At 40.6% G+C, this 25,973-nt stretch overlaps 1 protein-coding gene across 2 annotated transcripts in view; it reads right to left on the minus strand.

The window, feature by feature from the left end:
• Nucleotides 1-25,973, minus strand: part of LOC308285640 (coatomer subunit beta') — a 67,422-nt gene that overhangs the window by 26,002 nt on the left and 15,447 nt on the right. For both annotated transcript variants that reach the window (XM_080726470.1, XM_080726471.1), the window contains 9 exons: nt 21,961-22,107; nt 21,059-21,158; nt 17,596-17,738; nt 15,496-15,695; nt 14,334-14,444; nt 14,101-14,189; nt 13,343-13,449; nt 3,757-3,900; nt 1,784-1,914 (listed from right to left, as the gene is read on the minus strand). In XM_080726470.1, coding sequence (XP_080582596.1) covers nt 1,784-1,914; nt 3,757-3,900; nt 13,343-13,449; nt 14,101-14,189; nt 14,334-14,444; nt 15,496-15,695; nt 17,596-17,738; nt 21,059-21,158; nt 21,961-22,107 — 1,172 coding nt within the window. The remainder of the gene's footprint in view (nt 1-1,783; nt 1,915-3,756; nt 3,901-13,342; nt 13,450-14,100; nt 14,190-14,333; nt 14,445-15,495; nt 15,696-17,595; nt 17,739-21,058; nt 21,159-21,960; nt 22,108-25,973) is intronic.

A 25,973-nucleotide genomic window follows, 5' to 3' on the forward strand; every position in this document is an offset into this window, starting at 1 on the left:
TATATTATTGATTTCAGCTGTTACAATTCCAAGCATGACCTGCTTTAATTCCTTCAGTCTATATTAGTAGCTTAAAGTGATAGTTCACCTATTTTTGACATGAAGCTGTGTGAAATACTTGCCATTAAAATAGTGGTTACAAATGTATTAATCCATTACCAGAGTCCCGTGGTCAGAGTTCTGGTCAGTTTTAGATGAATATAAAGTAGTTCCGGTGATTTGGCTGGGGCTCAAGACCAGGGTTTCCTGCAGCACTTTACAGGCCAGGCGCCCCGCCCGGCCTGAAAACCCCCCCGCCCCCCCAAGGGTATTAAAAAAAAAAAGATTTCTCAAAAAAACTTTTTGGACCTCCAACAATGTACTAGGCATGATCGCGATCGCGAAATTGCATGTTTAACCCCCATACCAACCCTATCTTTCAAACATGGCAGCCATGTTTGTTTACATTTGAAGAAAACATAAGGGCTGGTATCTCCTGAATGCAGGAAATACTCAAGTAAAGTGCAAATACCTGAAAATCTCCTTTGTACAGTATAAGTACAGTACTTAAGTAAATCTACTTAGTTACTTTACACCAATGTTTCTTTTTTTTTACTGTGCTGTAGACTTCTATGTATATGGCACGAGTGCTGGTTGAATAACCTGGGGGAAAAAAACAAGTTACACTGTCCTGTGAAAAACGTAGTTATTCAATGTTGAATAAATGTGAATGATAGCATGTAGTTGTGTTTTCCGTCATCATGGGCACATTCATGTGTTTTTATAGGGCAAAAATAAGAATTAATATAAAAAATTAAGTGAATTAATTACTCGAATTAATTAATTAATTATCAAAAAATTTCGAATCCCCCCTGGTCAAGACTTTTTCCTGCAGGAAACCCTGAAGACCCAATCATTAAAAATAGATGAATCCACAAAACTAGCGTCATTTGTATTGTTGACCTATTTCTACCAAATAGACCAACGTTCGTTCAACTTTGACCCCTCTGTCACATGGTACTATTTTTTGTGTCCAGTATCACTACGCCGCTGCAACGTATCTCCCCAAAACAAGGTGCTTTGCAGTCAGCTGATCAGAACGAAACATCGCTCTGTATGGTAGAAATATGCCAACAATACAAATGATGCTAGTTTTGTGGATTCATCTATTTTCAATGATTGGGTCTCGCCAAATGGCCCCCACCCCATTGGAACTACTTAATATTCAGCTAAAACTGACAAGAACTCTGACCACGGGACTCTGGTAATCAAGTAATACATGTTTAACCACTGTTTTAATGGCAAGTATTTCACACAGCTTTATGTCAAAAATAGGTGAACTATCACTTTAATGACTAGTATTAAAATGTGTTTTTTATGTCCAATGTATTCTTTTTTTGTATTTAAGTTCATAAAGTTAACATGAGTATATAATTAAATGTGTTTGTTACATTTCAGGATTCCAATAAAAAAAAAAATATATATATATTCAGGATTCCAATTCAAAAGAAGCAAAAATAGCCGATCTACAAGCTGAAAACGCATTGCAGTGCGATGCGTTTTGAGCTTTTAGATCTGCTATTTTTGCTTCTTTTGTATGAGATACTAGAATTACAAAGTAGGACGTAGCAATATGCATTGTGGCCCTCTGGTGTGAAGGTGGAAATATAGTGGCCCTCACCATCATCAAAGTTGCCCACCCCTGATGTAGAGTCTAGACTGAGATCAACGGTGTCGACTGTTTGTGACAACTTGAATCCACGGCGGTGCATTAGCATGCATTAGCGCCCCCTGGAGGCCGTACCTGTCCAGGTGAGCGATGGTGACGATCTCTCCTCCCACAAAGTAGTTGAGTCTGTTGACGGAGGAGGTGTAGATGAAGCAGTCCCCCACCCAAAGACCTGTCTTCACCACCTCCTGGATCTCTCCTTGAACCTGAAGACACAATACAATACAATACGTTACACCTATAGAACCCTAACCCCACCCACATCCTGTTTTCACCTGCTCCTGGATCTCTCCTTGTACCTTTATACAATATGTTACGCCTACAGTAACCCTAGTCTGGAGCATTTGCAAAACAGTCTGGCCACACGAGACGACACCCAACCCTAATATAACCAAGCCCCGAGAACGGCTTGTAAACGTTGAAGCCAAAGCTGGAATTTCAGGCGGGGTGAAACATACATGCATGAGCATAAGAGCGCGCCACTGGGGTCTACAATAGGGTTCAATGGACGTCGACGTCGTTCGTGACGCCATTATGTCTCAACGTCAAACATTTTTGCACATAGGTATGTGCCAATTTCCCCCAGAATGCACCTGGATTAGCTACTTCCGCATGCTTCAAAACGCCACTGAGCAACTTGCATTGAAATGATGGCTGGGGGCGGGGCTGTCCGCTCCCTATGGATACATAACCTGACAACAGGTGAACAGGTGGTAGCGGCTGGTGAGTGAAAACACTACATATCCCATCATGCAACTCGGCCACCAGTATCAAGGAGTGTCTATTCTCCACAGGCTGAGGTTCATTGCTGAAGCAAAGAAAAAGATTTATCTCTGAATCTGCTTCCAAAACACCTAGAAGAACGAGAGCTGCTCTTACTCAGTGCTACACTGGACTGTGACGGACGGCCACGGTTACAGAATGTAAACAAACAAACTGACGTCCATTTTAAAACCGTCAGATTACACAACATGCACACGCACAAGGCTTCCAGGGCTCTTCAAAATAAAGCGCAAGAGAAAGGCGGCGCTCTACAGCACATCAATACAACGGCAGCACATGTGTTAACAGTACAGTAACAGAGGTGTAGCGACACTAGGACATTCACCAATAGTGATTTTTAGTATTTGAATTATTCGACCTCAAAGTATTCTAATAGTGGAATATTCGACAGGACTGGACAAACTGTCAAATATTAAGTAAGCAAGAGGTAAGCAGAGTAAGCAGATCTACATGCAGATCTACAAGCAGATCTACATGCTCACAACGCCTCGCGTTGCGAGGCGTTGTGAGCATGTAGATCTGCTATTTTCACAATATTTATCTGTGGAACAGAGTCACATTAAATGTAATACCTACAATTCCAAGTGCTTGTCAGGGATCTTATGACTTCCTATCTAGCCAAGAAATATATATAGTTTTAAAGACAAAACAATAACAACATTTAAATAAGCGAATATTCGACTTCGGTGAACAACGTCAAATAGTGACTTTGATATTCCAATATTTGGTGAATGCCCTAATAGATACCGTAACAGATCAATGATTAACAGCATTAACAGTACAGTAACAGATAGAGTACCTCAATGCCGTCCTCAGATAAAGATACATTATTAACAGTAACAGTAGGTGTATAATAGATGATACAGATAAAGTATTAACAGTGTTAATTATTATTAATTAGATACTGTAACAGATAAAGATACAGTAACATAGCGTACCTCGAAGGTGTCCTCAGATAAAGATAAAGTATTAACAGTAGGTGTATAACAGTAACAGTATAGTATATAAGTGTATAGATACAGTATATGATACAGTAACATAGCGTACCTCGAAGGCGTCCTCAGATAAAGATAAAGTATTAACAGTAGGTGTATAACAGTAACAGTATAGTATATAAGTGTATAGATACAGTATATGATACAGTAACATAGCGTACCTCGAAGGCGTCCTCAGATAAAGATAAAGTATTAACAGTAGGTGTATAACAGTAACAGTATAGTATATAAGTGTATAGATACAGTATATGATACAGTAACATAGCGTACCTCGAAGGCGTCCTCGATGCCGTCCTCAGTCACTCCCTCGTTGTTCTCCTGAGACGAAGCCACTTTATCTGCACAGTAACGAAGAATGAAGAACGATTCTTCTGTAGCCATGCAGACCAGCTCCCCTGAATCTGACCAGAAGATCTATAGGATATATGATACATAACATTATATTAATATCTTTATCTGCACAGTAACGAAGAATGAAGAAGGATTCTTCTGTAGCCATGCAGACCAGCTCTCCACTGTCTGACCAGAAGATCTATAGGATATATGATACATAACATTATATTAATATCTTTATCTGCACAGTAACGAAGTATGAAGAACGATTCTTCTGTAGCCATGCAGACCAGCTCTCCACTGTCTGACCAGAAGATCTATAGGATATATGATACATAACATTATATTAATATCTTTATCTGCACAGTAACGAAGAATGAAGAACGACTCCTCTGTAGCCATGCAGACCAGCTCCCCACTGTCTGACCAGAAGATCTATAGGATATATGATACATAACATTATATTAATATCTTTATCTGCACAGTAACGAAGTATGAAGAACGATTCTTCTGTAGCCATGCAGACCAGCTCTCCACTGTCTGACCAGAAGATCTATAGGATATATGATACATAACATTATATTAATATCTTTATCTGCACAGTAACGAAGTATGAAGAAGGATTCTTCTGTAGCCATGCACACCAGCTCTCCACTGTCTGACCAGAAGATCTATAGGAGGATATGATACATAACATTATATTAATATCTTTATCTGCACAGTAACGAAGTATGAAGAAGGATTCTTCTGTAGCCATGCAGACCAGCTCTCCACTGTCTGACCAGAAGATCTATAGGATATATGATACATAACATTATATTAATATCTTTATCTGCACAGTAACGAAGAATGAAGAACGACTCCTCTGTAGCCATGCACACCAGCTCTCCACTGTCTGACCAGAAGATCTATAGGATAAATGATACATAACATTATATTAATATCTTTATCTGCACAGTAACGAAGTATGAAGAAGGATTCTTCTGTAGCCATGCACACCAGCTCTCCACTGTCTGACCAGAAGATCTATAGGATAAATGATACATAACATTATATTAATATCTTTATCTGCACAGTAACGAAGTATGAAGAAGGATTCTTCTGTAGCCATGCAGACCAGCTCCCCACTGTCTGACCAGAAGATCTAGAAGATATGATACATAACATTATATTAATATCTTTATCTGCACAGTAACGAAGTATGAAGAAGGATTCTTCTGTAGCCATGCACACCAGCTCCCCTGAATCTGACCAGAAGATCTATAGGAGATATATATAACATAACATTATATAACATTATAGTATCTTTATCTGCACAGTAACGAAGAATGAAGAACGATTCTTCTGTAGCCATGCAGACCAGCTCCCCACTGTCTGACCAGAAGATCTATAGGAAGATATATATAATATAACATAACATAACATTATATAACATAACATAACATTATATAACATCATAACATCTTTATCTGCACAGTAACGAAGAATGAAGAAAGATTCCTCTGTAGCCATGCAGACCAGCTCTCCACTGACTGACCAGAAGATCTATAGGAGGATATGATACAATAACATTACATTACATTACATTACATTACATTACAGTAGAACATCAGTATAGATGCACACCAGCTCTCCAGAGTCTGACCAGAAGATCTATAGGATATGATACATTACATTATATTATACTAGAAGCTGAGCGTCTAGTCGGCCAACTCGGAACAATGTAAATAGGGAATGAATGCCCCGCCCTTTAATGCAAACCCCATTATACCTGTTTTCATAGGACCCGTTTTGACCATCTTTCTGCCTGTGTCCATTTATGCCCATATATGGAGATATCTGTATCTGTCTGTCTGTCTGTCGGCGTCCATTTTATGTCCATATATGGAGATCACTGCAGTTATAGTTCTGGGTCCATTTTATGCCCATATATGGAGATATCTGTCTATCTGCGTCCATTTTATGCCCATATATGGAGTATCTGTCTGTGCCTCCAACTGTGTTGCAGACACAGTGCCGGTTCCCCCTTTAATGCAAACCTCATTATACCTGTTGTCATAGGACCCGTTTTGAACATCTGTTTGCCTGTGTCCATTTATGCCCATATATGGAGATATCTGTATCTGTCTGTCTGCGTCCATTTTATGCCCATATATGGAGATCTTTGACCATCTGTTTGCCTCTGTCCATTTATGTCCATATATGGAGTAGGGATGTTAATCGACGCATTATTGGCGAATCGACGCGTCGCGGCCGAAAATCGACGCGTCGATCGACTTTTTTCACTTTTTTTTTTCGCTAAGCAGCAGCTGAGAGGAGAGCAGCACAACGGCGCATTACTTTAAACAACACAACGTATGCTGCACCCATCAGAACTTGCATCAAAGCCCTAATAATAATGATAATACATAATTGCTCTTCCTTGTTAGCATGGAGTCTGTTCTCTAGAGACTAGAAGCGGAGTGACAATAAGTCCATGGAACGTCATAAGTCCATGGAACGTGCGGGAGCGCTGACCGCTCGCTCTCATATATCCCCGGTGTGTCGCATTAACGTTAACGACGTGTGGTTTGTGATCATCGCACACAACGGCGACGCTGCCATTAACAAGCGAGCTTTCGTGTCAAGCGTGCATGCAGAGGCAGGAGGTAAACAAAAGCATCCAGTCCATAGAGTTGATACAGCCAGGCAAGTCAGCGCGCACTGCTATGACGCGCACATCAGCCCGGTGCCCCGGTCCAGCAGTGTTTCTCAACCAGTAGTCCGCGGACCTGACTAGCGCCGCATGCATGCGAATGCACAACACATGCAGGCATGCACTCGTCTCCGACACAGACACACACACACGGTCCTCTCACATATGGAAAACATTAACGCTTATAACGTTTTTGAACGATTAAAACCTTTTTTGGGGGAAAAACTTTTGAAAAATAAAAAAATATATATATTTTTCGACTTTTCGACTCGTACTTTTTGAGTCGCGGTGAGCGTGAGTCGATCGACGCGTCGATTTCCGATTTTTTTTCACATCCCTAATATGGAGATATCTGTATCTGTCTGTCTGCAATCCATTTTATGCCCATATATGGGGGCATTCATTTTATGCCCATATATGGAGAACGCGCGTGCCCGTGGGACGAACGGTTCTCGAGATACGCGGATTACATACATACATACACACTCACAGAGATTTTTTGTTGACTCATGTGGCGTACGTGATGTCAGAGCCTTTTATGAAGTGATGTCACAATGAGTCAGAGCTTTCGCCAATTTCCTCCGGAACAGCCTGATGTCAACAATCAACCCCGCATAAGGAGATTCCAAACGTTTCGCGCCGGTTCGGGAAAACCGCACGTCGGGTCGGGTCGAGACCCGGCACTGCACTCCGTGCCGCGGCGGGGAACGTGCGTGCCGAATCTGAAGCCGGTGGGACGAACGGTTCTCGAGATACGTGGATTACAGACACACAGACAGACAGACACGCAGAGACTTCTCGCATTTATAGATAGATTGCATTAGAACATCAGCTCCCCAGAGTCTGACCAGAAGATCTATAGGATATGATACATTACATTACATTATATTACATTATATTATATTATCTTACATTATATTATATTATATTACCGTCATAGAAAGTAGCCATTGTTAGGCCGAAGTCATTGGCTGTCTAAACATGGAGATGTGGATAACACTATATATGGAGATAGTCTAGTCCAGGGGTCTTCAACGTTTTCAGGCCGGGGACCCCCAAACTGATGGGGAGATGGAGCAGGGACCCCCTACCACCTCGTAGGGTGGGGGGGGTCGGGGCTACGACATATTTTTTATTTAAACAAGTACAAGTTACAGCGAGCAGCGTGGGCCGTACCACTACCAGTTCTAAACATACTACTTATTAACTGAGAACAAATGTCAATTATATCAACAATCTGTCAATTGCATAGTAATCATGTATTCAAGCTATTCAAAATGGATAGAATCATGATTTATTTTTTAACATAAATGTGGAAAATGAAAAAAAAAAAAAAAAAAAAAAAAACATTTTTTGAAATCTTTTTTTTTTTCAAGCAATAATTTCGCGGACCCCCTGCAGTACCTCCGCGGACCCCCTAGGGGTCGCGGACCCCCTGTTGAAGACCCCTGGTCTAGTCCAATATGTCATATGGGACTACCGTCATAGACAGTAGCCATTGTTAATCCGGAGTCAATGGCTGACTGTCTGTACAGGAAGTGATGTCAAATGACATACTTTTTATGCCCATATATGAGTCCTAACATGGAGATGTGGATAACACTATATATGGAGATAGTCTAGTCCAATATGTCATATGGAACTACCGTCATAGACACAGCCATTGACTCCGGCCTAACAATGGCTACTGTCTATGACGGTAGTCCCATTATGACATGATGGACTGGACTATCTCCATATATAGTGTTCTCCACATTTCCATGTTTAGGCCCCATCGCTCACACCCTCGATGGGGTTGGCGATAGGGCCTTTCTGTGTGGAGTTTGCATGTTTCCCCGTGTCTCCTAGGGTTGATACCCTCAAAAAAACATGAACAAACTCCCCCCAGAATGATAACAACTAGAATCGTCAGAGAAACACTGTGGTTGGCCAGATAGTCAAGAATTGGCGCGCCCTTTAGGGCGAGGTTGCATGTCACCCTGAGGTGTCTTACTAGTATTATATTTAGAACATTAGAACATCAGCTCCCCAGAGTCTGACCAGAAGATCTATAGGATATGATACATTAAATAACATTATATTATATTATATTATATTATATTATATTACATTAGAACATCAGCTCCCCAGAGTCTGACCAGAAGATCTATAGGATACGATACATTACATTACATTATATTATATTATATTATATTATCTTACATTATATTATATTATATTACATTAGAACATCAGCTCCCCAGAGTCTGACCAGAAGATCTATAGGATATGATACATTACATTACATTATATTACATTATATTATATTATCTTATATTATATTATATTACATTAGAACATCAGCTCCCCAGAGTCTGACCAGAAGATCTATAGGATATGATACATTACATTACATTATATTACATTACATTACATTATATTACATTATATTATATTATATTACATTAGAACATCAGCTCCCCAGAGTCTGACCAGAAGATCTAGAAGATATGATTGCAACCGTAGGTCGCAAGTTTACTATGAAAACCGCCACACCGTAATGAAGAACAAGAGCTTTTGGAACATCAAGAAAGACTAAAATGTCATGGAGGGACATAGTGGGAAAGAGATCGACGCAGTAAAACATTTTATGTCATTTTATGTTTGGTTGCGCTCGGGTGTTGCACTCTGAAAATAGCAGATCTACAAGCTTGCAACGTGTCTCTTTGGCGGGCCAGACCAGCTGCTGTTGGACTGGCCACTGTCGTTTCATTTCCAAGTTGTGGGCGGTGGGTCGTATTAGCACTTCTAACTGGTATCTTTTTATGGTTTACAGATCGCTTCCTCCATGTTATCGGGCTCTCCTTCATGGTTAGGCTTAAAACCGACATGTGCCCACGTATGTACTTAATGTAGCCATTAAGCCACGGTGGTGCGGTGGAACGTGGCTTTGGAAACAGACTTTCATCCTCCATGACACCAACTAGTTGTCCTAGCCTACGCTAGCGCATCCCACCAAGACAACCTGACGATGACACCAGGAAGAAGGAATACGACTGCTGCTGGGTGCCTCGCAAAACACCATGACTTCAGAGCCAGTAAAACACTTTGTGGATATGCTTTGATATAATTAAATGTCTTACATTTAAATCACCCATATCCATATCAAATACACATGATAGAGGATACAACAGAATTAAAGGACGTTTCACAGAAGATTTTTTTTTTTTACGTTAAAATGGATAATTAACGGTAATCACAAATATAAAAAAGAAATATAGACGATTAAATACCGGTATATTAGATTAGAACAGCTATAGACACCATCAGAACATCTGGAGACATACAGCCTATAGAGGTATAGAGCAGGGGTCTTCAACGTTTTCAGGCCAGGGACCCCCAAACTGATGGGGAGATGGAGCAGGGACCCCCTACCACCTCGAAGGGTGGGGGGGTCGGGGCTACGACATATTTTTTATTTTAAACAAGTACAAGTTACAGCGAGCAGGGTGGGCCGTACCACTACCATTTCTAAACATAATACTTATTAATTGAGAACCAATGTCAATAATATCAACAATCTGTCAATTGCATAGTAATCATGTATTCAAGCTATTCAAAATGGATAGAATCATGATTTATTTGTTAACATAAATGTAAAAAAAAAAAAAAAAAAACATTTTTTGAAATCTTTTTTTTTTTTTTTTTTTTTTTTTTAAGCAATAATTTCGCGGACCCCCTGCAGTACCTCCGCGGACCCCCTATTGAAGACCCCTGGTATAGAGGTATATTATACATATTAATACATTATAGAGTAGGGATGTCACCGAATAATCGATTTTCGAATAATCGATCGATTAATCAATAATCGATTTTAATATTTCATAATAGAAAAAATATTAATATATATATATATATATTTTTTTTAATACTATTTTTTGGCTTAGTTAGTTAGTTTCAACCAAAATATAGGCTAATAATAGTATTAATGATAATAGTAAATGGCCATTGATTTATTATTCACACCAGCACCAACTGTAAACTGTGTAGACTGTAGTAGTCCGGGAGCCAAATGGTGATTTTTGGCTGAACGTGGATTCGCCTGTAAAAGTTTTTTTCTCAACTGATTCTTGTAGCTTGGGGTCACCTCTTAACACTAATAGTGCCTCTTAATCTGAAGGTTGCTTGGTGCCTCGGTGCCACGCCGTTTCCTCCATAGGCCGCCGCTATTATTTTGAAGGGCTGGAAGGGGGTTGTTTTTGTTTTTTTGGATTATCACTTGACGGCAACGATTACGTCATCTAGTCACATGACAGTGTGAGCCCAGAAGAGAACATGGCTGCGCCCAGCGTTTGTGTACAGTACTGGAGAGTGGAGACCATCCTTTGTATAAGAATGTCCCTTTTGGAGAAAATGAGGTCTCTTTATGGGCCTCTCAATGGATTTACTATGGAGGACGTTAACTTCGCGTGCACGCCCGACGTGCGTTGTAAACAAATCGCGGACATTACCGATGCGTGCGGGACCGGAGCGACGTACAGTAAGTAATAATATCTTTACTGTATATACAGTAAGATTGACAGTCCTCACCGTCAACGGCGCCATGGTATTAACCCTTACAATGACGGTGAGCGCCGTCAACAGCAGCAGAACAGTTAAGGATTCAAGATGATGACCAGTCATATCCATTGAGCATTTTTTATTATTAACCCCTTAATGCCTGAAACACAAGAAATCCACCCAGGAGGAAAATACCCAGAAAAATATTTTTTTTCTGGGTATTTAAGGAGGATCTGAGGGGTCTAACTAGGGATTTGTCATGATGCTGAATCCATTGCAGGCATTTGTTTTGCACAAAAAACATTCCGTGGGCTAGAAATGGCCTCAGAAAACAATACACGTATGGGTGAGTATTCATATTAGTCGGAGGCCTTAGGGTTTTTTTTCTTGTGCTAATCAGTCTAAATGCTACATGTAATGTAGCTCAGGGCATGCTCTAATGATTTAGCTAAGGCGCCCGAGTCGGCGACCTTCGGGGTCACCACAGCACCCACAAAAATCTGACTCATCACTTTTCATCACTAAAGTCGATGGGAGCCCAACTTGATTTGGCCGCTGTGGCGACCCCGAATGTCGCAGACTCGGGCGCCCTAGCTAAATCATTAGAGCATGCCCTGAGCTACATCTGTGCACAATATTGCACTTTTAGACTGATTAGCACGAGAAAAAAAACCCTAAGGCCTCCGACTAACATGAATACTCACCCATACGTGTATTATTTTCTGAGGCCATTTCTAGCCCACAGAATGTTTTTTGTGCAAAACAAATGCCTGCAATGGATTCAGCATCATGACAAACCCCTAGTTAGACCCCTCAGATCCTCCTTAAATACCCAGAAAAAAAATCTTTTTCTGGGTATTTTCCTCCTGGGTGGATTTCTTGTGTTTCAGGCATTAAGGGGTTAATAATAAAAAATGCTCAATGGATATGACTGATCATCATCTTGAATCCTTAACACATCTACTGCCTCTTAATCTGAAGGTTGCTTGGTGCCTCGGTGCCACGTGGTTTCCTCCATAGGCCGCCGCTATTATTTTGAAGGGCTGGAAGGGGGTTGTTTTTGTTTTTTTGGATTATCACTTGACGGCAACGATTACGTCATCTAGTCACATGACAGTGTGGGACAAGAAGAGGGAAGATGGCTGCGCCCTGCCTTGTGCCTTGTTTACATTTAGATCTGCTGCAAAATGTCTCAAAATGGCTATTTTGTTTAAATGAAGTTTCTTTATGGGCCTCTCCATTGACTTAACATTGAGGAGCTTCACTTCGCGTGCACGCCCAACGTGCGTTGTAAACAAATCGCCGACATTACCGATGCGAGCGGGACCGGAGCGACATTAAGTAAGTAATAATATCTTTACTGTATATACAGTAAGATTCACAGTCCTCACCGTCAACGGCGCCATGGTATTAACCCTTTCAATGACGGTGAGGACTGTCAACGGCGGCGAAAAAGTTAAGAGGTGACCCCAAGCTACAAGAATCAGTTGAGAAAAAAAACTTTTACAGGCGAATCCACGTTCACCCCCACGGCTCCCGGACTATAGAGTGAAGGAGCAGAGCAGAGTGGCAGCTGACTGCTACACACTCCCCTCCCCCCCTGTCTCAGACACAGGTGTGATTGATTCAGGCTTGATTGTTTACTTGGTAGCCATCATCAAAGAAAGGGGAAAACAGCGTTCTCTGTATCGTAAGCATCACAGAATCTGTTCTTGAGAGATTACACTGACACACTAAAAAGAAAGATGAAGAGTAGTAGTTAGGCTACCAATTACCTGAAGAGCCATGTTGTACATATGTAAATGTGCATTGAAATCCAGTAAAAAAAACGAAAAACAGAAGAAAGAAAAACGTTTCTTTTTTCTTTTTTTTTTTATTAAAAAATCATAATAATTAATAATCGATTTTCGATTAATAATCGATTATTGCTATAGAATAATCGATTTTGATAAAGGTCCATTTTTGAAATCCCTATTATAGAGGTATATTATATTTACATGTTTAGGTTGTATCTCTATCCTCCTGACCAGCTCAGTGTTCTCCCAGTCATAAAGGGTTAGGGTTAGTAGATAGTAATAGTAGTAGCAGTAGTAGTAATAGGTATAGAGGTATATAGAGTATATAGAGGTAGAGAGTACGGGTACATACATGTTTAGGTTGTATCTCGATGCGTCGGACCAGCTCAGTGTTCTCCCAGTCATAAAAGGTTAGGGTTATAGTAGTATAGTAGTATATAGAGGTATAGTATACAGCAGTAGTAGTAATACATATAGAGTATATTATACATACATGTTTAGGTTGTATCTCGATGCGTCGGACCAGCTCAGTGTTCTCCCAGTCATAAAAGGCCAGACCGTTCACTGACCGAACACCAAGCAGGAAGCCTCCATAGATACCTGCACACACACACACACACACACACACACGCACACGCACACACGCACAAATCAGTTTATATCAAACCCAGGTGTGTTATTTCTTTCCACAGTGCACCAATTATCTGCACCTGTGTTGTTGGCAAAGAAGCTGTGAACTGCTTTCTTAGTACTAGTGAATTATTAGTGCAATAGAACAGTTTTAATTGGTACATGTCTATGATTTTTCATTAGTGAAATAGAACAGTTTTAATTGGTACACGTCTATGATTTTTCATGTTGCCATTTTGTAACCGTTTTATAAAAGCAATAAGCCACGCGAGGCTTGTGCTTTCCTGTATTTTATAATAATCTCACCACGCATCTCAGCCGTTAGAAAATACCAGGTGTGGCTTATTGCTTCATTCTACCAAACTATCTTCTCATCATAATAAATTAACCAAGCCTTGTTCTTATAATAAATTAACCAAGCCTTGTTCTTATAATAAATCAACCAAGCCTTGTTCTTATAATAAATCAACCAAGCCTTGTTCTTATAATAAATTAACCAAGCCTTGTTCTTATAATAAATCAACCAAGTCTTGTTCTTATAATAAATTAACCACAGCTTGTTCTTATAATACATTAACCAAGCCTTCTTCTTATAATAAATCAACCAAGCCTTGTTCTTACCTTCTGCTCCAAAGTCTGGTTTGAAGGACTTTTTCTCCTTGAAGTTTTTGAAGATTTTCACCAAGCTGTTGCTCTCTCTGATGGCGTATCTATGATAGCATATGAAAACACTTTATTAATCAACCATATCTATGATAGCATATGAATAACACTTTATTAATCAATTTATCAATCTATGAAGATATGAAAATCACTTTATTGAAGTTAAGATGAGTTAAGATAAGTGTACTCACTCGGAGGAGTCGTGAGCCCAGACAAACTCCTGAGCAGAACCAAAGCTCTTGTTCCTCAAAGCCATGGCCGTGTAGATGATGTATTCTCCATCTCCACACACCACCACGAACCTATAACACACATAGACAATACATTACCACCACATACACACACCACCATGCCATGGCCGTGTAGATGATGTATTCTCCATCTCCACACACCACCACAAACCTGTTAATTACACACACACACACACACACACACACACACACACACACACACACACACAGTATAAATCACTGTTTCCCAAGCACTGGGTCATGACCCACGGTTGGGTCGTGGAGATTTAAATCGGGTCCCCAAAACATTTCATTCTAAAAGAACAAATACTTTTTGCTGGTTAAAACAAACTGATAATGACATCTCTAGAGCTCTGAAGAATAGCCTAAAGTGATCCTAATCTGTTCTCCACACTCCCACACAAGGAACGGCTCCCGGCCTCCCACGATTGAGGACCGAATCCCATCGTTAATTTAAAAGCTGTTCAAAAGAGCGGTATCGTTGGCGAACGTCACATCTCTACTGCGTTCCTCGAGGCAGAGCAGAGCAGCGGATGAGTTTTCTTTTTATTTAACGGTGTTATCGGTGTGCAGGTAAAGTACTCGTGCTCGCTCACCGGTAACACCGGTAACATCGAGTACCGCTGCAACCCTACTGGTTTGCACTATGATTTATCACTGGTTTTCCACCGTGGATCACTTCCTCATTTACTCAAAGCGGACAGCAGCAGGAGTCGTGTCCTTCTGCGTCATTTCCAGACTTCGGAGGACCCGGCGAGATCCACCGGCCAACAAATAATATCTGTGTTAGCTCAGATTGAAGAGCATCAAAGGAGGGTGGTGTGAGACTGGTGGAGAACTGGCTGCTCGGTTCCAAACTGTTGGAAAAGGAAAGTGTATGTGTGTGTGTGTGTGTGTGTGTGTGTGTGTGTGTGTGTGTGTGTGTGTGTGTGTTCCAGTGGGGTCTGAGGGTAGATCTCACAGACCTTACCTTCCATTAGGGTTATGCAGGATGGTCTGAGGGTAGATCTCACAGCTTCCCATGTCCTTCACAGCCAGAGGGTTAGATGTAGGGGTATTGTAGATAGTTTATGGGGTAGGGGGTATAGACAGTAGGTATTACCTTCCATTAGGGTTATGCAGGATGGTCTGAGGATAGATCTCACAGCTTCCCATGTCCTTCACAGCCAGAGGAAGTCTCTCTCCGTCTTTGATCTCCGTGTCTCCCATGGCCTTCAGGTTGGCCTGCTGGACCTCACTGTGTTTGGCCCAGATGATCTTCCCGTTGGTGTCCATGGACATGGCTGGTTCCTCTCTGCCCAGCTAGATGTTAGAGAAGATACTGTTACTACAGTCCCCAACTGTTGGTGTCCATGGACATGGCTGGTTCTTCTCTACCCAACTATAAGAGATATAGATATACTACTGTTAATGTTACTATACTATAACCTCTATAAACCTCACTGTGTTTGGCCCAGATGATCTTCCCATTGGTGTCCATGGACATGGCTGGTTCTTCTCTACCCAGCTAGATGTTAGAGAAGATACTGTTACTACAGCCCCTAACTGTTGGTGTCCATAGACATGGCTGGTTCTTCTCTACCCAGCTAGATGTTAGAGAAGATACTGTTACTACAGCCCCTAACTGTTGGTGTCCATAGACATGGCTGGTTCCTCTCTACCCAACTAGATGTTAGAGAAGATACTGTTAATGTTCTATAACCTCTATAAACCTCACTGTGTTTGGCCCAGATGATCTTCCCATTGGTGTCCATGGACATGGCTGGTTCTTCTCTACCCAGCTATAAGATATAGATATACTACTGTTAACTCATCGGATGCCCACGAGGCGGCAACGCGTCAATCTCTTTGATGTCTACGTGTTCCCAACGACGCGTTTGCCGCGTTGTACAGTAAACTATACTGTACTGTAGCTACTGTACTTGGCTACCGCGGTGATGAAACAAACTCCATTTCCCAAAATGCACCGCGGGATCACACGACCGGGAAGTGCTGTCTGCCTCGTTCACTGCCCTGTAAAGATTTCTCCTAATCTAGCTTTTAAATCACTTTCATGTTCAAAACGCAGCCTTTTCTACCGGCCGTCACACAAACGCTGTGGCCCGTGATTGTTTAAAACCGGTCCTGACTGAAAGAAAAGATTTTTGCGAAATAAACAGGACATGCTTGGATTACATTTACTAGGATTACTTTTCTCTCCAGTACCTCGAAGGTAGGTAAAATGGCGGGTTGCCATGGGCACCAGCAAAGTAAACGTTGAATAATTCTGGGCATCCGATGTGTTAATGTTACTATTTTATATAAACCTCACTGTGTTTGGCCCAGATGATCTTCCCGTTGGTGTCCCAACTAGACAGGGGAGATTAAACTGTTAAAAACCAGTAAGACTCCCTAATCGGGAGATAAGCAACCGTCAGTGTGCTTGTAGATCGTCTGTTTTCACTATATAAATTCAAAACGAACGGTTTTGGACATACAAATTTTCACCCGACAACGACGAAAACTGTCGCTGGAGTAGCGGGAACGCCACCGTCGCCCCCTGCAATGCTGTGGCCCTCGGCTTGGTACCCTAGACATAATTCAATGTTGTGGCCCTCAGCTTGGTACCCTAGACATGATTCAATGCTATGGCCCTCGGCTTGGTATCCTAGACATGATTCAATGTTGTGGCCCTCGGCTTGGTACCCTAGACATGATTCAATGTTGTGGCCCTCGGCTTGGTACCCTAGACATATGATTCGATGTTGTGGCCCTCAGCTTGGTACCCTAGACATGATTCAATGCTGTGGCCCTCGGCTTGGTACCCTAGACATGATTCAATGCTGTGGCCCTCGGCTTGGTACCCTAGACATGATTCAATGTCGTGGCCCTCGGCTTGGTACCCTAGACATAATTCAATGTTGTGGCCCTCGGCTTGGTACCCTAGACATGATTCAATGTCGTGGCCCTCGGCTTGGTACCCTAGACATAATTCAATGTTGTGGCCCTCGGCTTGGTATTCTAGACATAATTCAATGTTGTGGCCCTCAGCTTGGTACCCTAGACATAATTCAATGTTGTGGCCCTCGGCTTGGTACCCTAGACATGATTCAATGTTGTGGCCCTCGGCTTGGTACCCTAGACATAATTCGGCCCTTGGGGAAAACTAATTGGGGAACCCTGGTTTATAGGTTTAGGGTTTAATAGGGTTTAGTGTTCTGACCTTGATGATGATGCTGCCTTCATCGTAACCCAGGGCAACGTTGTTGGACCCTCTGAGCCCACTGACGCACCACACTCTCTCCATCCCATAGTTCAGAGTGCTCTCCAGACGGTAGGTACTGCTGTGCCAGATGCGTACCGTACCTTTAAGACACACACACACACCATACACATAACCATATGTACAGTTTCTATACACTGGACTGTCAAAAGCAGCAATGGATGTTCTGATTCATCTTCCTTCCACATACAGTAACACATGTTACACAACGGACTCACTCGCTAGCTTCCGCCGTGGACTGAAGACTCACCTTTTCAGACTCCACCAAAACCCTTAGCACTACTGAAACACTCAATGACCATACATGAAGCTAGTTAGCATTTGTTTTTTTATGTTTATTAGAAACCTTTTTCTTTACGGATTATATTGTTTTTTCTAGATTGATATTCATTTGCATTTGTCATATTGCTGTTGATGTACTGACATTTTAATCTTTTTTATTATAGTGATGTATTACCTGCTTATTGTAAGTCGCTTTGGATTAAAAGTGTCTGCTAAATGCCTAAACTGTAAACTGTAAACTGTAAAGGCCCTTTTCCACCGGCAGCGATAACGATGACGATAGCCATAAAATATCACAGCGATAATTATGCCTTCACATTGATGTCCGATAAAGTTATCGGACATCAATGTGAAGAGGCGCCAATTAACAGCCGCTCGCGCAGAAGAGCGCACCTCGAGCTGTTTGTCAGAGACCCAGTTCCATATCACTGTGATCTTAACCACATCGTTGTTGATCCTAACCATGTAGTTGTCGGCTATCGTTGTCTGTATCGGTGTTGAGTGGATGCTGCCGATCCACTTCAATTGAAAACCCACTTTTTTAAATCGTTATCGTCATCGTTATCGCTGCCGGTGGAAAAGAGCCTTAACACATACAGTGTCTCTGTGGAAAGACGTTTTCTGCGTCCGCTTGTATAAAAACTAAATAAAGATCACAACTGATCCACGTTGAAGATGGTCTTTGTTAGTTGCAGCCCAGAATAGCACTGGATCCCAGGGGTCTTCAACAAGGGGTCGGGGACCCCTAGGGGGTCCTCAGAGTTACTACAGGGGGTCAGGAGAGGATTTGACATTTAAGTGAGGGGTTTTGGCTGAATTAACTCTGGCTTTTCCCCCTCTCACTCTCACTGTCAATGATTTATAAAAAGACAATGTCTATGTAAAGTCAATGATTTATAAAAAGACAATGCTTATGTAAAGTCAATGATTTATAAAAAGACAATGCTTATGTAAAGTCAATGATTTATAAAAAGACAATGCTTATGTAAAGTCAATGATTTATAAAAAGACAAAGCTTATGTAAAGTCAATGATTTATAAAAAGACAATGCTTATGTAAAGTCAATGATTTATAAAAAGACAATGCTTATGTAAAGTCAATGATTTATAAAAAGACAATGCTTATGTAAAGTCAATGATTTATAAAAAGACAATGCTTATGTAAAGTCAATGATGTATAAAAAGACAAAGCTTATGTAAAGTCAATGATTTATAAAAAGACAATGCTTATGTAAAGTCAATGATTTATAAAAAGACAATGCTTATGTAAAGTCAATGATTTATAAAAAGACAATGCTTATGTAAAGTCAATGATTTATAAAGACAATGCTTATGTAAAGTCAATGATGTATAAAAAGACAATGCTTATGTAAAGTCAATGATTTATAAAAAGACAATGCTTATGTAAAGTCAATGATTTATAAAAAGACAATGCTTATGTAAAGTCAATGATTTATAAAAAGACAATGCTTATGTAAAGTCAATGATTTATATAAAGACAATGCTTATGTAAAGTCAATGATTTATATAAAGACAATGCTTATGTAAAGTCAATGATTTATAAAAAGACAATGCTTATGTAAAGTCAATGATTTATAAAAAGACATAGCTTATGTAAAGTCAATGATTTATAACAAGACAATGCTTATGTAAAGTCAATGATTTATATAAAGACAATGTCTATGTAAAGTCAATGATTTATAAAAAGACAATATTTATGTAAAGTCAATGATTTATAAAAAGACAATGCTTATGTAAAGTCAATGATTTATAAAAAGACAATGCTTATGTAAAGTCAATGATTTACAAAAAGACAATGCTTATGTAAAGTCAATGATTTATAAAGACAATGCTTATGTAAAGTCAATGATTTTTAAAAAGACAATGCTTATGTAAAGTCAATGATTTATAAAGACAATGTCTATGTAAAGTCAATGATTTATAAAAAGACAAAGCCTATGTAAAGTCAATGATTTATAAAAAGACAATGCTTATGTAAAGTCAATGATTTATAAAGACAATGCTTATGTAAAGTCAATGATTTATAAAGACAATGCTTATGTAAAGTCAATGATTTATAAAAAGACAATGCTTATGTAAAGTCAATGATTTATAAAGACAATGCTTATGTAAAGTCAATGATTCATAAAAAGACAATGCTTATGTAAAGTCAATGATTTATAAAAAGACAATGCTTATATAAAGTCAATGATGTATAAAAAGACAATGCTTATGTAAAGTCAATGATGTATAAAAAGACAATGCTTATGTAAAGTCAATGATGTATAAAAAGACAATGCTTATGTAAAGTCAATGACGTATAAAAAGACAATGCTTATGTAAAGTCAATGATGTATAAAAAGACAATGCTTATGTAAAGTCAATGATGTATAAAAAGACAATGCTTATGTAAAGTCAATGATGTATAAAAAGACAATGCTTATGTAAAGTCAATGATGTATAAAAAGACAATGCTTATGTAAAGTCAATGATGTATAAAAAGACAATGCTTATGTAAAGTCAATGATGTATAAAAAGACAATGCTTATGTAAAGTCAATGATGTATAAAAAGACAATGCTTATGTAAAGTCAATGATGTATAAAAAGACAATGCTTATGTAAAGTCAATGATGTATAAAAAGACAATGCTTATGTAAAGTCAATGATTTATAAAAAGACAATGCTTATGTAAAGTCAATGATGTATAAAAAGACAATGCTTATGTAAAGTCAATGATGTATAAAAAGACAATGCTTATGTAAAGTCAATGATGTATAAAAAGACAATGCTTATGTAAAGTCAATGATGTATAAAAAGACAATGCTTATGTAAAGTCAATGATGTATAAAAAGACAATGCTTATGTAAAGTCAATGATGTATAAAAAGACAAAGCCTACATAAAAATAAACTTAGATGGTGTTTGGCATCATAGCTGCTGCTGCTGCTGCTATAGGCCTACTCTTAACTCTGATAAGAACTATCACCATATCCTCCAACCTTAGTGTGTGTGTGTGTGTGTGTGTGTGTGTGTGTGTGTGTGTGTGTGCGTGCGTGCGTGCGTGCGTGCGTGCGTGCGTGCGTGCGTGCGTGCGTGCGTGTGTGTGTGTGTGTGTGTCCTACCATCCTCAGATCCGGTGATGATGATTGGCAGTTCAGGATGGAAGGAAACACATGACACGTTCTGGGCGTGGCCTTCTAGAGTCTGGACGCACGTCTTATTCTGAAAGAACACAATAAAACATCATTAATACGTCTTATTCTGAAAGAACACAATAAAACATCAACAATATCCTTCTAGATCAGGGGTTCCCAAACTCTTTAGTCTCAGGTCACCCCATAAATATTGTTTTAATCCGAGGCACCCCTACATTATAATTTTCACTCCCAGCACCTTATATTTATTATAGCATATCGTTGTTGTCGGGTGGAAACCTTGTATGTCCAAAACCGTTCGTTTTGTATTTATCATCTCTAAAATGTACTAAACTAGTGAAAACAGTAGATCTACAAGCAGATCGGCTGTTTTCACTAGTTTTGTGCGACAGTCTTGTATGATGAAGCAGGGCTTTGCTTTTACCAAAAGACGTACACGTTTGAAACTTGGAGGTACAAGGTTTTTTCCCGTCAGTGACGATATTTTAATGATTATGTTGCGAGGAAAACTTTGAGATAACAGCCATTTTGGTTAGAACTGACTGAAAATAACTTTGTACTTCCAAGTTTAAAATGATACTAAACATTTTTTCAAGTGTCCAAAAGTAATATGTTTCTGACCTGGTAATCCCAGATTATTACCTGGTAATCCCAGATCATTACCTGGTAATCCCAGATTATTACCTGGTAATCCCAGATTATTACCTGGTAATCCCAGATGATATTTAGATTACTTGGTAAAGATGTAATATTTAGATTACCTGGTAATCCCAGATGTAATATTTAGATTACCTGGTAATCCCAGAGTATTACCTGGTAATCCCAGATGATATTTAGATTACTTGGTAAAGATGTAATCTTTAGATTACCTGGTAATCCCAGATCTTGACCAGACGGTCGTCGGCTCCAGAGATCAGGTAAGGCTTGTCTCCTCCGCTGTAATAATCGATGCAGTTTACTCCTTTATCATGACCTTCTAGGGTGAAGTTAGGAGAGGAGGAGCCTAACTGCCACACCTAGACAGAGAGAGAGAGAGACTATAGGTTACTATAGGAGAGAGAGAGATGCAGTTTACTCCTTTATCATGACCTTCTAGGGTGAAGTAGAGAGAGAGAGAGAGAGAGAGAGAGAGAGAGAGAGAGAGAGAGAGAGAGAGAGAGGGAGAGAGAGAGAGAGAGAGAGAGAGAGAGACTATAGGTTACTATAGGAGAGAGAGATGCAGTTTACTCCTTTATCATGACCTTCTAGGGTGAAGTAGAGAGAGAGAGAGAGAGAGAGAGAGAGAGAGAGAGACACACACACTATAGGTTACTATAGGAGAGAGAGAGATGCAGTTTACTCCTTTATCATGACCTTCTAGGGTGAAGTTAGGAGAGGAGGAGCCTAACTGCCACACCTAGGGAGAGAGAGAGAAGAGAGAGAGAGAGAGACTATAGGTTACTATAGGAGAGAGAGAGATGCAGTTTACACCTTTATCATGACCTTCCAGGGTGAAGTAGAGAGAGAGAGAGAGAGGGAGAGAGAGAGAGAGAGAGATGCAGTTTACTCCTTTATCATGACCTTCCAGGGTGAAGTAGAGAGAGAGAGAGAGAGAGAGAGAGAGAGAGAGAGAGAGAGAGAGAGAGAGAGGGAGAGAGAGAGAGAGAGAGAGAGAGAGACTATAGGTTACTATAGGAGAGAGAGAGATGCAGTTTACTCCTTTATCATGACCTTCCAGGGTGAAGTAGAGAGAGAGAGAGAGAGAGAGAGAGAGAGAGAGAGAGAGAGAGAGAGAGAGAGAGAGAGAGAGAGAGAGAGAATAATGTTTTTTATCCCATGATTTTGTAACCCATGTTTCACCCCTTGCCAGTTGCCTAAACTGTTTAATCCTGGTCTCTGCTCTCCCTCTGCTAACCCTGAACTGAGCTCATGCTTCCTTCAGTGCATGAGGAGTGAGCAGGCCACTTCTTATCACCACCAGGGGGTTAGGAGTAGCCAGAGCCGTAGAATGGAGAGTTAGGCCAACTACGTTCACTTCATGGGGCGAGTCCAATGGCGGCTCGGGAGGAGCTTCTATAGTGACAAATATCTAACCGGAAGTCTGCTAAATGAATGAGAGCAGCACATTATTTTATAACGACTGTGACCTTTATAAAAATAATCGATTCAGACAAATGAAAGAAAAAATATCACAGTTTTTTTCCTGATATCTTATTTTCTGATTTGTAAACGATATAATTATATTGACGTATCACGATAACAAAGTACATGCCTTTCATTGCATTACTGTAACCTGCCACTTGGAGGTGCCATTGTGCATGTTAACAACATTATGACGACGCACTGATTAGCCAGTGACAAGGCAACAGTCCGACTTTAATAATCTTTATTAACCATGTCATTTTCATAGTTTTTTGGCAATAGTACAAAGTAAATATTACAGAGACTTTAGTTGTCCCTGTAAAATACTTTAAAACCGTTCTAATGTTGTATATTTACCTAAAAATGCCGATATTCGCGATGCTGCATTGAAACCAATGTTATTAAATCGCCCGCTTGTTTAGAGCTGAAACATGGGTGACGTAACGAGTTCATTTTCGGACCCCTCGGTGACACCACTCTCTGATTACATTCGCTCTGGGAGTAGCGCGTGGAAGGAACACGTTATTCCAACCAGTTCCTTTCCCCTCCTTCTGATGCCCCGGCTGGCCAGGGGGAGGCAGTATAGAGACTGCATGTTGTTTTTTTATCAGCTCAATACGGAACCCATCTTTTAGTTAGTTGTCATTGGGCATTTTCTACCTGGGTCGTCACCATAGACTGTAAAACATATATGGACAAAGCGAAGCTATTGGTTTCTATGCAGCGCAAATGACACATTTTGGGTCCTTGGCATGGGTGTCGCCATCATAGATTGTAAAAGCACCAGAGGATGCTATTGGCTGCCAACGGTCATGTGCAACCGCAGGGATAAATGCAAGCCCCAAGAACGGCTTGTAAACTTTGAAGCGGCCGCCCTACAGGCCAAAGCTGGAATATCAGGCGGGGTGAAACATACATGCAGGAGCATAAGAGCGCGCCGCTGGGGTCTACAATAGGGTTCAATGGACGTCGACGTCGTTCGTGACGTCATTATGTCTCAACGTCAAACATTTTGGTCTCTAGGTAGAGACCAATTTCCCCCAGAATGCACCTGGATTAGCTACTTCCGCATGCTTCAAAACGCCACTGAGCAATTTGCATTGAAGTGATAGCTGGGGCGGGGCTGGTCCGCTCTCTATTATATATACTAGAATTTCGGGCCCCCTTCGGGGGCCCTCAAATCTAGAGCTCGGGCCCCCTCCGGGGGCCCTCACGGTATACCAGCAATCAAATGGATTTGTAATGGGCAAATATGGGTAGTTCTTTTTTTGAGAAAAAACTTTTTTGAGGAAAAAAATTTTTTTTAGAGAAAAAATAGTGTTTTGAGAAAAAAAAAATTGAAAAAAAAAAAAGTTTTGGCCTAATTGTGTTATTATTATTACTATAATAGGCCTGCCAATGTTTTATTTTCATTATTTCAAAGTTTTCATTTTAGCAACACACACACACACACACACCCCTACACACACACACACACACACACACACACACACACACACACACACACACACACACACACACACACACAGACAGACAGTATGTTGCTGTGAAGAGGTGAGTGGGCCGAACTCTAGAGGTGAGTGGCCCGAAGGGCCGCCAACTTCTTGTAAGATACAGGCTCTCGGCTAGCTAGGCTCTCGCTGCTGCGCGCCCGTCACTGCTGAAGCAAACTGTAACCTGATACTTTGGTGACGAAAATTGCGTAGGAGACACTCTGGGGAAAGATTTGCATAGCAAACCCACACATTACTTTTCTACAAAGTGTACATCGTGCGAATACAATAGCTTCAGAAGAAGCTGCTAGGAACATTGGGGTAAAAATGCGCGTTTTTTATGCAAAAGGTGGAGTCTTTAGATGCAGTGTAAATGTGATTCTATCGCGCAGGATGCTTAAAAATACTTAAAGAGGGTCGCTGTGGGTTATGGCTGCTGAGATAATACTCTATGGATACATGGGAGAATGTGGTCGGAGCCTCTCGAAATAGAGCACACGAAGAAGAACACAGCTGGCTGGTATCAGTTTAGTTGGCCACGCCCCCCGCAACTTTATCATCAATTTTAACATGAATGGGACCGTATTTTCACGAAACGCATATCATCGTGATTGAAAGGCAATTTTTAACTAGCGATAGGAACCATAAAGTATTCATGAAAATGTTAATTAAGGTTAGAAAACAAAAGGGGAAAATGAATGGGATCCAATGGAGAACAATTCTTTTTGCGATCGGCCGGGGGGGAAACAGCGCAACTAGCGGCCAATCATAGGAAGTTTTAGTTCCGTATTGGAGTCATTTTAAATCGGTGGAACTATGCCCCTGGTCGTCACACATAATCAATCATGATAATACTGACCTAACCCTGACCTCTGACCTTTGACCCTAACCCTAACTCTGAGCTAGGTCTTCGTACCTAGCCTGACTGCAAGCGCCAGACTCAATCACACACTTCGTTTTGGGATTGAGTCTGAAACTGGGGACTTCAGCGGGGGCGGGGTAAAGCCTATTGACGTCACCCACACACACACACACACACACACACACACACACGCTTAGAGCCTCCGACGGCGACGTGGCGTGTCATTGCAAAAATACGTTATTTCTCATAACATATTATATGACTGCATGTTTACGTTAGTGCAAAATGGTATTAAAACGTAATGAAACGGCACTATTTTATTTAAAAGAATTCGAGTCGAGTCTGACCCCGCCATGACAGTTTTCACGGACCAATCAGAGTCCACTAGCAGCTCACGTGGGCACAA

This window comes from Nannobrachium achirus (assembly GCF_963921795.1).
Source record: "Nannobrachium achirus genome assembly, chromosome: 5".
NCBI lineage: Eukaryota > Metazoa > Chordata > Actinopteri > Myctophiformes > Myctophidae > Nannobrachium > Nannobrachium achirus.